Source organism: Mirounga leonina, unplaced genomic scaffold (genome assembly GCF_011800145.1).
Source record: "Mirounga leonina isolate KUSES-001 unplaced genomic scaffold, KU_Mleo_1.0 Mir_366, whole genome shotgun sequence".
Taxonomy (NCBI): Eukaryota; Metazoa; Chordata; class Mammalia; order Carnivora; family Phocidae; genus Mirounga; species Mirounga leonina.
The window spans coordinates 2,481,552-2,496,497 of record NW_023270709.1 but is presented as its reverse complement, the minus strand read 5'-3'; the positions used below and the strand labels follow the sequence as shown (position 1 = coordinate 2,496,497).

Genomic DNA, 14,946 nt, shown 5'->3' with positions numbered 1-14,946 from the left:
CTTTCTTTCTTTCTTTCTTTCTTTCTTTCTTTCTTTCTTTCTTTCCTTTCTTTCTTTCTTCTTTTCTTTCCTTTCTTTCCTTTCTTTCTTTCTTTCCTTTCTCTTTCCTTCTTTCTTTCCTTTTTATTATGTTAGTCACCATACAGTACATCATTAGTTTTTGATGTAGTGTTCCATAATTCATTGTTTGCATATAACATCCAGTGGTCCATGCAATACTCACCCTCCTCAATACCCATCACTGGGCAAACCCATCCCTCCCACCCCCCTCCCCTCTAAAACCCTCAGTTTGTTTCCTGGAGTCCATAGTCTCTCATGGTTCATCTCCCCCTCTGATTTTCCCCCCTTCATTTTTCCCTTCCTTCTCCTAATGTCCTCCATGCTATTCCTTATGTTCCACAAATAAGTGAAACCATATGATAATTGACTTTCTCTGCTTGACTTATTTCACTTAGCATATTCTCCTCTGGTCCAATCCATGTTGATGTAAAAGTTGGGTATTCATCCTTTCTGATGGCTGAGTAATATTCCATTGTATATATGGACAACATCTTCTTTATCTGTTCGTCTGTTGAAGGGCATCTTGGCTCTTTCCACAGTTTGGCTATTGCGGACATTGCTGCTATGAACATTGGGGTGCATATGGCCTTTCTTTTCACTACATCTGTGTCTTTGGGGTAAATACCCAGTAGTGCAATTGCTGGGTCATAGGGTAGCTCTGTTTTTAATTTTTTGAGGCACCTCCACACTGTTTTCCAAAGTGTGGTTGTACCAACTTGCATTCCCACCAACAGTGTAAGAGGGTTCCCCTTTCTCCACAACTTCTGCAACATTTGTTGTTTCTTGCCTTGTCAATTTTTGCCATTCTAACTGGATATGTTTCTTAGACTTTGTTAAGTGAATGACATCTTGCCTCAATATAGGATTCTTGGGTTGAATTCCTTTTATTCCTGTGGATATTATTCCAGTGACTTTAAGTTCCAGTGCTGCATCTGAGAAATCTGATGTCCGACTGATTCTTTTTTGTAATCCTTTTTTTTTAAGCTGGAAGCTTAAAAATTTTTTCTCTCTTTTTTAATTATTTAGAAATTAGGCACTTTAACAGTTTTACAGTGTCTCATAAATCTAGCCTAGAACCCAGCAAACCTGTTCAAATTGCAAAGTCAGTCTTTAGATCCAGAAATTTTATTCCTATTATCTTGCTTGTTTAATTATTATCTCTTCTGTGGCAGTTCATATTCTTCTACTTGAATTTGTTTCCTTTCATATAAGAGTTCCTGGGTCTATCTTCTAAGTCTCTTCCTTCATAATTTCCACCTCTTTACATTGTTACTCTCTGTCTTGAAGTACTTGTTGCACTTAATTTCAGTCTCCGTAGTGACCATTGGTTCCTCCAATTAAACTACTCAGTTGTTAGCTTTGAAAATCATGTGTGTTCTCTCCATGAAGTCTTGTTTTGTATTGTACACTAGTCTCCTTAGAGGTTTTCATTATTTTTCTAAGTTCAAGTTGTTGTTTGTCTTTTCTACAGCTGAATTTCACTGCATGACATATATTCTTGTTTATGGATCCTAGACTATATGGTATAGAAGCAGACACCAGTAGTCCACTGCAGAGGCCCCTGTGCTCACAGACTCTTTATTCCCAAATTTAGGACTCTGCCCACCTACTCTGCAACTTCTTGGCCTCTTGAGCGCCAGTGAGACTAGGCATAGACTTGTAGGACTGAGGCTACCTTCCCCATTCTGTTCTACTTCCACTACCAGCAGGAACTCACAGTTCACGTGGGCTGAACTTTCTATGTGTAGTCCATACATGGGGATTAATTCCTATTAAATAAGCTGTGTTAAGAAAATGGTCTTCGTTACTGAAAAATAAATAAAATAAAAATCATTTTTTTCTGTAGGAAAATTGATAGGTACTTTTAAAATATGCTGAAGTTATTTATATTATTTTACTTTTTCCCTCATGCGCAAATAAAAAAACTCATAGTTATTCTTTATTATGTGTTTATAGGTTAGCATGGCCTCATTGAAAGAATTAGACCAAAGACTCTTTGAAAATTACATTGAGTTGAAAGCAGATCCTATCGTGGGCTCCTTGGAACCTGGAATTTATGCAGGCTATTTTGATTGGAAAGACTGCCTGCCTCCAACAGGTAAATGGTTTCAAGTTACTGAAGTTCTCTAAAAGTAGTCCAGTGCATCTAGAGTAATAAATATGGATTTTATCAATTAGTGTATTCTTAAAATGCTTTTTTTATTCATATTTTTCCCATTAGTTTGATTTTAACTTTTTACTAGCTTAAACCCATTTTTTTTTTTAAAGATTTTATTTATTTATTTGACAGAGAGATAGAGAGCACAAGTAGGCAGAGTGGCAGGCAGAGGGAGAGGGAGAAGCAGGCTCTCTGCTGAGCAGGGAGCCGGACGTGGGGCTCGATCCCAGGACCCCAGGATCATGACCTGAGCTGAAGGCAGCCGCTTAACCGACTGAGCCACCCAGGTGCCCCACCCATTTTTGATAGTTTGGAATTTAGTGTACCTTTTATTATTCAAACTTAAGGCTTAAAATTATTCTTAAATTCCAGAAAATAATTAATTATACGTTAAAATATTTGATCATTTTAGTAATGCATATTTGCTTCCCAGGATATGTCTTTATTGCATAGATAGAATAGACTATGAGTGACAGTTTTATACAATGACTTTGTGACTATCATAAAAAAATTTACATAAGAAATGGTCATGTTTATATTAGACATAGATTCCTTTTTTTTTTTTAAGATTTTTATTTATTTGACAGAGAGAAAGACAGCCAGAGAGGGAACACAAGCAGGGGGAGTGGGCAGAGGGAGAAGCAGGCTTCCTGCAGAGCAGGGAGCCCGATGCAGGGCTCAATCCCAGCACCCCAGGATCATGACCTGAGCCAAAGGCAGACGCTTAACGACTGAGCCACCCAGGCGCCCCTGGACATAGATTCTTTTGGGATGTATATGTAGGTGTACAGTGAATTGTTAACAAGCTTGAGTTAATCTTCACTGTTTTACCTAATTGCTTTAAACACTTTTTTTTTTAGCTGTGTAACGCTTTTATTAGATGGTGATAAAATTGTTTAATCTTTAAACACTTTTGGGTTTTTATTGTGTAGTGTTCACTTTAGGTGAACAATACAGTGATGCCATAAATCAAAACTAAAAACCAGAATTATGAAATTAAAGATATTTTATGTGACCACAGGTATTTTATTTTCTGAAATCACAGCCATTATAAATCATCTGAGGCTTTCTACCTACATGTGGCCATAATTAATCTTTTTTTCCTTAAATTCTGTTACTTTTCTATATAAATACTTACTATGTCCAAACTGGGTTATAGTTCATATTCCCAAATATATCCTTTTAAAGATATATTTGTATATATTAAGTCAGATCCTATTTGTATCTTAAGATCCTTGCAATATCTTCCTATTAAACTTAAGTAAAATGTGCAGTGCCGTGCAGGGTAGGCTCCGGTCTGGTGCCCTGGCACTTTGCCCACCACTCACGAGTACACCCATGGCCTCTCTCCAGCTACACTTTAGCATAGTGAGCCTTTTTTTTGCCCAGACTTTCCAAGTTCTTCCACCTTACCTCTTCAAGCCTGTTTTTTCCTTTGCTTAGGCGGTAATTCTCCTTTATCTTCATAGGACTGACTCCCTTTTGTCATTTAGGTCTTAAACTTAAATGTCACCATACCAGCCACCAACCTGAAGAAATGACATGGCCAATGGACAATTGGCATGGTGTTTTAAATTTTAACCTGTGAAAAGTACTCATTTTATTTGTAAAGTAATCACTTACAAGAGAGAATGCTATACATGTGGTTCTAGCACTGGCCTTTATACTGGTTGAACTTATTAAAGGTAAATCCGTGAGGTCATAGTTAGTGGCTTGATTACCACTTTAAGTGAACAAACATGACTTTTAACAATAAATTATCATTCTCAAGATCACTCAATAGCATCTGGAGCTTTTGATCTACAATCCCTTTTTCAAAACTCTTGAGCCCAGATGACTTTTGGAATTTCAGTATTTTGGGATTTTAGAAAGATATATGGCCATATATGGCATGTGCCATATATTCTGTTATATTCCCAGCAAGGATTTCTGCAGGGAAACATGAATTCTTAGACTAGGAGTGATAATCAGTATCCTTAATCAGGTCAGGTGAGAAAATGCCACCAGAAGAGTTCATCACAACTTTGCAAATTCATGAACAGAAAATTTTGCCTCTTGAATTCTGTATCATCAATATCTAAACTACTGCTTGGTACCTAATGCCTGCTCAGTAAATACTTGTTCAGTAACTGCACCAATGACCCCTTTGTAGCTCCCCCAGGTGCCTCTGCTAGTGTCTTCGCTGCCCGGTCATCACTTCCCTGGCTGGCCTGTGCATGCTTCAGGGCCCATCTCTGAAAGGAGTGCTTTGTCTGGCAAGTCTTCCTCCCATCAACCCTGACAGGATTGTTTTTTGTTTTTTGTTTTTTCTGAATCCCTATTACACCTTTTAACCTCTCTTAAAATTCTTTAGTACATATACATAATATTACATATTTGTTGTTACTTGTCTTTTATTGCCCCGTTTTGGGAGCATTTTTAAACAAAGATGTGTGGAGATTTCTGTTCACATTCGTAGACTTCAATTACTTATTTTTATAGAGCAGTGACTGGAAGTTTCAGAATTCCAAGGGATAGATATCAAAAGGGTTTTTCTTTTTATTTTTTTAAAGATTTTACTTATTTGAGAGAGATACAGAGACAGTGACAGAGATAGAGAGAGCACAGGTGGGGAGGAGAGGGAGAAGCAGGAGCCTGACGTGGGGCTCGATTCCAGGACCCTGGCATGATCTGATCTGAAAGCAGCCACTTAACTGAGCCATCCAGGTGCTCCTCAGAAGGTTTTTCAATAAAATCTCTTTATTTTCTATTCAAGGTATTAATGCACAATACTCCAATATTGCCCCTACTGTTCTTAGACCAGTGCTGGTGAACTAAATGTCACTGCCCTGTCCTTTCTCCCCAGTCTTAGAAGAACTAGACAAAAAGAGCTGAGCTCTCTGGACCAGCCTGATTCCTGCTTCTCCCTTGACTGGCCTGCCTCCACCTTCTGTCTAAAATGGCTGAGAAGGATGGCATCCAGTGACCACTTTTCCTTTCTTATTTGGGGCACTTCCCCTTGTGTATATGTATAAAATTATCTCATGGGAAAAGAAAAGCCTTAATTTTGCTGTACCAAGCTTTGTGGAAGTAATATAGCAATCCCAGATATTCAGAAATAAAGGAGTTGATACGTGGCAGGCCATGCAGGTGCAAACACATACACACACCTGCACACATATGCACACATTTATGTACATCCTAAGTTTTAAGCGTCTTATAGACAGATGGTTTCAGTTATTTGTGTCCTCATAACATCTGACTCAGTGCCTTGCATATAATTATCACTTACTACTTGTGGTTCTAATTTTCTAGATTTCAACTATCTTAAGATAACTAAATTATTTATAATCTCTTGAGAGTCTGGGGGTAAGGCTAGAACATTAGGCACTAAACCAGCAGTGTGGTCACTCTTAACTCTAAATCACAATCCCCACAATAACTCCCCATCACTCTTCTCTTTGCAACCCAGCTTTTAAAAAGTTGTCTTCCCTCAAAGATTCCATGCTAGATAGCTCTATGTTATTGTGTCACTTGATCTCTCATCCTGAGAAGTCTGCTCTCACCCCCTCATTGAGACTATTCTCACTGAAGCCACTTCTGATGCCATACATTTGACCCTTGAACAACATGGGTTTGAACTGTGCAGTTCCACTTACATGTGGATTTTGTTAATACAGCACAGCACTGTAAATGTATTTCCTTTTCCTTATTTCCTTAATAACATTTTCTTTTCTCTAGCTTACTTTATTGCAAGAATACAATATATAAAACATAGAACATACAAAATATGTGTTAATTGACTATGTTATTGGTAAGGCTTCTGGTCAGCAGTAGGCTATTAATAGTTAACTTTTGGGGGAGTCAGAGTTACATGTGGATTTACAGTTGTGCAGGGGTCAGCACCCCAATCCCCGCATTGTTCAAGGGTCAGCTATAGTTGGGAATCTGTGATGCATTCACTCTGTTTTATAGAGTTCCATTGTTGAACCCTCTTCCTGAGACTTTCTGTGGCATCTCTGATCCCACTACTGTTTGGTAGCCCTCAGTTTCCTTTGTGGATTGGCTTCTCTTCCTCTGCAAAACCTTGCACTGCTGATAGCCCCAGGACTCTGTCTTTCTCTATTCTTGCCAGACTGTCTTCAGACTCTCTCTGAGCAATTTCATTAGACTGACTGGTGCCTCCAGCATCTACGTCTGCAGCCTAATCGCTCTACTCTGAGCTCAAGGTCTTTTTATCAACCTTCCTAGTAGACCTCTCCATTGGAACATTCCAGAGACCTCTTCAGCTTACCAAGTCTGAAAGCAAGCTCATCACTTTCACTTTCTCATCATCTCTAGATCCGCTCTTTCTGCTGCTGGACCTCTTAACAGTGGGAAGAGGTGAAGACATCAACCAAGGCCCTCCTTCCCCTCCAGCAAACAGTTAGTTGCAGGTCCCCTCTTTTCCATTTCTGAGTTCTGCCCCTCATCATTTTTCATTGTTTTTTTTATCAGAATACTTGAGGGTTCTCTTCTTGGTCCCAGCACCCAGTCTTGCCTGTTTCAAGTTCACCTCTAACTTTTTGAAAAACTCATCTTTCTAAAATATAAATGAGATCTGTCACTCCTCTGCTTAAAACCCTTCTGGATGGCCCATTCTCCCTCTGGCTAAAACCTAAAATTCCTAGGCATTGCTAATGCTTACACTTGGCTTACGGCGGCTGTTACCTGCTTCACACTCCTTCCCTGTATGTCTCAGGCGTCCCTTCTCTAGGCAGCAGGCAGTCAGAGCCACTTCAGTCCTGACAGCCCCATGCCTGTTCCGCTCCTGCTCTTTCCTGATAATTAGGCACTGCCTCCTCTGGGAAGCTTTCCTTTCTGCTTCCTTGCACACCTCCAGGTTGGGTTGATCTTCCCCATCAATCCTGCTCTTCTTGAAGCAGTTTTCTGTTCCTTGTAGCACTCTTATACATAGGAACTATCATCATCTGCTTGAAGCTGTTCTGCTGTGCTGGGACGAGTCTGCACAGTGGCTGATTTTTTTCATATCTACACTCAGTGTTTAGCACAGTCTCAACATAGCAGAAGATGCTCTGTATATGTTAAGTGAATGAAGACGAGTAGTTTATTACTGTACAGTTTTACTAAATGTGCAGGTCACTCCTTGGTTGGTTATCTTTCAAGTGTTTGCTATATGTTTTTTTATTTTTATGTTATGTTAAACACCATACATTACATCATTAGTTTTTAATGTAGTGTTCCATGATTCATTGTTTGCGTATAACACCCAGTGCTCCATTCAGTACGTGCACCCTTTAATACCCATCACCAGGCTAGCCCATCCCCCTCCCCCCCTCCCCTCTAGAACCCTCAGTTTGTTTCTCAGAGTCCATAGTCTCTCATGGTTCATCTCCCCCTCCAATTTCCCTCCCTTCATTTTTCCCTTCCTACTATCTTCTTCTTTTTTTTTTAAATATATAATGTATTATTTGTTTCAGAGGTACAGATCTGTAATTCAACAGTCTTACACAATTCACAGCACTCATCATAGCACATACCATCCCCAGTGTCTATCACCTGCCACCTCATCCCTCCCACCCCCCCCCACTCCAGCAACCCTCAGTTTGTTTCCTGAGATTAACAATTCCTCATATCAGTGAGGTCATATGATACATGTCTTTCTCTGTTTGACTTATTTTGCTCAGCATAATACCCTCCAGTTCCATCCACGTCGTTGCAAATGGCAAGATTTCATTCCTTTTGATGGCTGCATAATATTCCATTGTGTGTGTGTGTGTGTGTGTGTATTTTCTTTATCCATTCATCTGTTGATGGACATCCTGGCTCTTTCCATAGTTTGGCTATTGTGGACATTGCTGCTATAAACATCGGGGTGCACATACCCCTTCGGATCCCTACATTTGTATCTTTGGGGTAAATACCCAGTAGTGCAATTGCTGGGTCGTAGGGTAGCTCTATTTTCAACTTTTTGAGGAACCTCCATACTGTTTTCCAGAGTGGCTGCACCAGCTTGCATTCCCACCAACAGTGTGGGAGGGTTTCCCTTTCTCCGCATACCTGCCAACATCTGTCATTTCCTGACTTGTTAATTTTAGCCATTCTGACTGGTGTGAGGTGGTATCTCATTGAGGTTTTGATTTGGATTTCCTTGATGCCAAGCGATGTTGAGCACTTTTTCATGTCTCTGTTGGCCATTTGGATGTCTTCCTTGGAAAAATGTCTGTTCATGTCTTCTGCCCATTTCTTGATTGGATCATTTGTTCTTTGGGTGTTGAGTTTGATAAGTTCTTTATACATTTTGGATACTAGCCCTTTATCTGATGTCATTTGCAAATATCTTCTCCCATTCTGTTGGTTGTCTTTTGGTTTTGTTGACTGTTTCCTTTGCTGTGCAAAAGCTTTTTATCTTGATGAAGTCCCAATAGTTCATTTTTGCCCTTCCAAGGGCCTTTTCTGACTGTCCTCTTGTAATTGAGTTCTAGTTTCAAAGCATTGTGGCCTGAAAATATGCATGGAATGATCCCAGTCTTTTGGTACTGGTTGAGACCTGATTTTGACCTAGGATGCGATCTATTCTGGAGAATGTTCCATGGGCACTAGAGAAGAATGTGTATTCTGTTGCTTTGGGATGGAATGTTCTGAATATATCTGTGAAGTCCATTTGGTCCAGTGTGTCATTTAAAGTCTTTATTTCCTTGTTGATCTTTTGCTTAGATGATATGTCCATTTCAGTGAGGGGGGTATTAAAGTCCCCTACTATTATTGTATTGTTGTCGATGTGTTTCTTTGCTTTTGTTATTAATTGGCTTATATAATTGGCTGCTCCCATGTTAGGGGCATAGATATTTACAATTGTTAGATCTTCTTGTTGGATAGACCCTTTAAGTAGGATATAGTGTCATTTCTCATCTCTTATTATAGTCTTTGGTTTAAAATCTAATTTGTCTGATACAAGGATTGCCACCCCAGCTTTCTTTTGGTGTCCATTAGCATGGTAAATAGTTTTCCACCCCCTCAGTTTCAATCTGGAGGTGTCTTTGGGTGTAAAATGAGTCTCTTGCAGACAGCATATCGATGGGTCTTGTTTTTTTATCCAGTCTGTTAGCCTGTGTCTTTTGATTGGGGCATGTAGTACATTCACATTCAGGGTAACTATTGAAAGATATGAATTTAGTGCCATTGTATTGTCTGTAAGGTGGCTGTTACTGTATATTGTCTGTGTTCCTTTCCAGTCTATGTTGCTTTTAGGCTCTCTCTTTGTTTAGAGGACCCCTTTCAATATTTCTTGTAGGGCTGGTTTTGTGTTTGCAAATTCCTTTAGTTTTTGTTTGTCCTGGAAGCTTTTTATCTGTCCTTCTATTTTCAATGACAGCCAGCTGGAAATAGTATTCTTGGCTGCATATTTTTCTCATTTAGTGCTCTGAATATATCCTGCCAGTCCTTTCTGGCCTGCCAGGTCTCTGTGGATAGGTTTGTTGCCAATCTAATGTTTCTAACATTGTAGGTGACAGACCTCTTGTCCCGAGCTGCTTTCAGGATTCTCTCTTTGTCTCTGAGACTCGTAAGTTTTACTATTAGATGTCGGGGTGTTGACCTATTTTTATTGATTTTGAGTGGGGTTCTCTGTGCCTCCTGGATTTTAATGCCTGTTTCCTTCTCCAAATTAGGGAAGTTCTCTGCTATAATTTGCTCCATTATACCTTCTGCCCCTCTCTCTCTTTCTTCTTCTTCTGGGATCCCAATTATTCTAATATTGTTTCATCTTATGGTATCGCTTATCTCTTGAATTCTGCCCTCGTGATCCAGTAGTTGTTTATCTCTCTTTTTCTCAGCTTCTTTATTTTCCATCATTTGGTCTTCTATATCACTAATTCTCTCTTCTGCCTCATTTATCCTAGCAGTTAGAGCTTCCATTTTTGATTGCACCTCATTAATAGCCTTTTTGATTTTGACTTGGTTAGATTTTAGTTCTTTTATTTCTCCAGAAGGGTTTCTCTAATATCTTCCATGCTTTATTCAAGCCCAGGTAGTATCTTTATAATCGTAATTCTGAACTTTAGTTCCGACATCTTACTAACGTCTCCGTATTTTTAGGTCCCTGGCAGTCGATACTGCCTCTTTTTCTTTTTTTTGAGGTGATTTTTTCCATCTTGTCCATTTGTCCAGAGGAGAATAGATGAATGAGAGAACAAAATGCTAACAGGGTAACAACGACCCCATAAAAATATATGCTAAACAAGCCAGAAGAGACCTTCCAGAAGGTGGTCACTTTTCTGTTCAGAGAGTTGCTGCTATTCTTCGATCTCCTGTTGAGTTTGTAGGTGTTCAGAATGGTTTGATTCCTATCTAGCTGAATTCCTCAGACCAGATGAAATTTATGTCTCCTACTCCTCCACCATCTTGCTCCTCCCCCTGCTATATGGTTTTGTAGTGATTTTTCTCAATTTTCTTTTCATTAGGAGGTTTAATCATATAATCTAGTTTCCATTATTATTCACTTTTTTAAGGTGGTACACATAGATATTCATATTTGTTGAATTGAATTAAAGTAAGCCTTTTGGCATTCATTTTCTTATCTTCTGTGAAGATAAGATGCTAGCTTTATGCACTCCCTAAATTTTGAACAATTGTATTTGAGTTAAAATGTGAGTATAAAGTATATCCAACATATCAGCAGTTCTGTGTGACATTGCCTTGTTTAAATGAATTTAGCTAAATGTAATATTTTCTCCAATGATTAGCATGTATTGGACATAATTGTTAGCACTGACATTATTCTTTAATTATTTGGTTTATGTTCAGGGTTATTAAATTACTTGTGGTGTTTCTGTGAGAATAGGAGAAATCATATGTAACCACTCCACGTTTCCTGCATGTTCAGTGATTACTGCAACAAGACATGGTCACTAAGCTTCAGTGTGCAGATACAGTTGCTCATATCTATCTCCATTGAAACTCTAGTTGTTACGTGAGAAACATAACTTACTTGTGAGTGATGCAGAGTAAAGTTGTCTTTCCACCTCCTTCCCCAACCCCAGACTTGGAGCTTCTCCTAATAAGCAGGTGCCTTTAGCATGCTGAAGACTAGAAATAGCAATCACAGAATTCCTGATGAGGTAGGACACAGGTCTTTCTCTTCAGCTCACCCCTCTAAAGGGTGTCTTTGGAAAAGAGTAATTCAGGGAGTTTTCTCGTCTCTAAAGGGGCATGGTCATGTCACTACTTCAGAGGCTGTGTTTGCTGGTCATTGTTATTCCATGGTGGATCCTTGGACATGGCCTCAGTGAGGAGTCACAAGAGGGCAAGGAGTGTGGGAATGCTAGTGCCAGGTATTAGGGATTTTTGGTTTCTACTTCATCTAATTAGGTGATTCAATGATTCAGAGTTTCTAGGTCCTCCCTTTGTAATATTTATTTAAGGTACTCAAAGTTTCTTCTCTATTATCTTCATATTTTCTCAGCCATGAAATTGAACTAGTACAAGCCATTGATGTGAATAATAATGGTTTGTGGCCTCTGGATAATTTTTTAATAGAAAATTAAGATTCTGCTGGCCGTGTGACATTAAGTGATAAGGCTTTTTACCTCTTATTATTTTTTTAAAGATAAACATCCTTTCAAGAACAGAGGGCACATGGCATTGCAATGTCAGCAATTTATTTACATTTTCTCAGATTCCAAAATCACTTAGAAATCGTCAGTGTTCGTTTCACTTTTATGAACTGTTTTTAGTTCTGTTCTTTGTGTAGTTTTGACTTCATGATCACTAACCGAACCTCAGTCTTGCTTGCATAGTCATATAGTGATTTTTAGTTTGTTTAAAGTTGACTTAAGTTGAGACCTCATGTAAAGTGAACAACCAAAATAGTTTGACTATTAATCTTCCAAAATAATTTCAATTTAACAACTTTAGTATTATCTTTAGAGTTTCTTGAAAAACTGAATTTTGCAAATCATATAGGTAACTGATTACTTATTACTGTAGTTAGCAATAAATTTAGTTTCCGATACTGTATGTAGTAATTTAAAAAAAAATCCAGTTGATTAATTTCATGATTCAAGAGGAGATATCCGTTAGAGCCATAGCTACGCTTTTTGTAACCTGACAGTTGGATATTTAAATTGCTGTCACCTCTTTATTTGTGTATATGTCAGGAAAGATTATTCTGGTTAGTTCTGAGTCACCTAACTGATTGTTTAATTATTCTATTATCCATAGTTATTAAGAGCTCTGAGTATTTGCATTTGATAAATTTTAGCTGAATTAGGAATATTATTGTTCTCCATTTACAAAAATACACATGGAAATTCACATCTTCAAAATAGATTAAATAAGAAAAATAATTTTTTTTTAAATTTTACTTAAATTTTATTTTAATGGTTTTTTCTAAAAGGCATATTTATATATATTCCTTACACATATTTAACAAATGAATTTAAACTTAACCATTTTTATATACGTAAAGTAATTGACCAATTTTTAATTATTAATTTTTTATTGAAGTATAGTTGTCATACAATATTATATTAGTTTCAGGTGTACAACATAGTTATTCAGCAATTCTATACATTATGAAATGTTCACATAGTAAGTTTAGTTACCATCTACCACCAAAGTTATTAAAATATTATTGACTATATTCCCTATTCTGTACTTTTCATCACTATGACATACTTATTTTATAACTGGAAGTTTGTACCTCTTAAGCCCCTTCATCTATTTCAGCCATCCCCCCCACCCATATCCCCTTTGATAACCACCAGTTTGTTCTGGGTATTTATGAGTCTGTTTTTGTTTGTTTTGTTTCTTAGATTACACATATAAATGAAATAATATGATACTTGTTTTTTTCTGTCTGACCTGTTTCACTTAGCATAATACCCTTTAGGTTCATCCATGTTGTTGCAAATGGCAAGATCTTGTTCTTTTTATGTCTGAGTAATATTCCATTGTATCTATATACCATATCTTCTTTATCTATTCATCTCTTGATGGACACTTGGGATACTTCCATATCTTGGCTATTGTAAATAATGCTGCAATAAACATAGGGGCGCATATATCTTTTCATGTTTTTGTTTCATGTTCAGTATTTTTTTTTCTTCAGGTGAATACCCAGAAATGGAATTACTGGGTCATGGTATATTTCTATGTTTAATTTTTTGAGGAACCTTCATATGGTTTTTTGTAGTGGCTGTACCAATTTATGTTCCCGCTAACAGTGCACAAATGTTCCCTTTCTCCACATCCTTACCAGTACTTATTTCTTTTATTTTTGAACTAGCCATTCTGACAGGTGTGAGGTGATACCTCATTGTGATTTTGATTTGCATTTCCCTGATGATAAGTGATGAACATCTTTTCGTATGTGTGTCTTGGCCATCTCTATGGCTTCTTTGGAGAAATGTCTATTGAGGTTCTCTGCCCTTTTAATTGGATTATTTGTGGGTTTGTTTTTGTTTGTTTGTTTTTTGGTGTTGAGTGGTACGAGTTTTTTATATAGCTTGGATATAACCCTTTAATGGATGTTAACATTTGCAAGTATTTTCTCACATTCGGTAAGTTAGTTGCCTTTTCCTTTTGTTGATGTTTCCTTTGTTGTAAAAAACCTTTTTGGTTTGATGTAGTCCCAATTGTTTATTTTTGCTTTTGTTACCCTTCCCTGAGGAGACAGATGTAGAAAAATTCTGCTAAGGCTAATGTCCAAGAGGTTACTGCCTATGCTTTCTTTTAAAGATTTTATTTATTTATTTATTTATTTATTTATTTATTTATTTATTTATTTATTTGAGAGAGAGAGCATGAGCAGGGGGCCACAGGGAGAAGTAGGCTCCCCACTGCTCCCCACTCCTGAGCAGGGAGCCCAACGTGGGGCTCAATCCCAGATCCTGGGATCATGACCTGAGCCGAAGGCAGACGCTTAACCAACTGAGCCACCCAGGCGCCCTCTGCCTATGTTTTCTTTTAGGGGTTTTATGGTTTTAGGTCTCACATTTAGGTCTTTAATCCTTTTTTTTTTTAAGATTTATTTATTTGAGAGAGAGGAAGAGAGAGAGAGCATGCACAAGTGGAGGGGGAGGGGCAGAAGGAGAGGGAGAGAATCTCAAGTAGACTCCCTGCTGAGTGCAGAACCTGACACGGGGCTCAGTCCCATGACCCTGAGATCATGACCTGAGCCAAAATCAAGAGGCGGACACTTAACTGACTGAGCCACCTAGATGCCCTGGCCTTTAACCCATTTTGAGTTTATTTTGTGTTTAGTAGAAGAAAGTGATCCAGTTTCATTCTTGTGCATGCAATTGTCCAGTTTTCCCAAGACCATTTGTTGAAGAGACTGATATTTCTTTTTTGCATTGTATATTTTTGCCTCCTTTGTCATAGATTAAGAGACCATATAAGGATGGGTTTATTTCTGGGCTCTCTAAATTCTGTTCCCTTGATCTATGTGGCTATTTCTGTGGCAGGACCATATTGTTTTGATTATTATAGCTTTATAATATATCTTAAAATCTGGGGCTGTGATATCTATAGCTTGTTCTTCTTTCTCAAGATTGCTTTGGCTATTTGGGGTCTTTTGTATGGAACATACAAATTTTAGGATTATATGTTCTAGTTCTGTGAAAAATGCTATTGATATTTTGATAGGGATTATGTTGAGTCTGTAGCTTGCTTTGAATAGTATGGACGTTTTAACTCTTCTAATCCATGAGCGTTTCCATTTGTTTGTGTCATCTTCAATTTCTTTC

General features: G+C 38.0%; 1 protein-coding gene across 6 annotated transcripts in view; it reads left to right on the top strand.

Annotated features, from left to right (window-relative positions):
• The window catches only part of EXOC2 (exocyst complex component 2), a 276,304-nt gene that overhangs the window by 193,664 nt on the left and 67,694 nt on the right, over nt 1-14,946 (top strand). For all 6 annotated transcript variants that reach the window (XM_035030711.1, XM_035030712.1, XM_035030715.1 and 3 more), the window contains one exon: nt 2,017-2,158. In XM_035030711.1, coding sequence (XP_034886602.1) covers nt 2,017-2,158 — 142 coding nt within the window. The remainder of the gene's footprint in view (nt 1-2,016; nt 2,159-14,946) is intronic.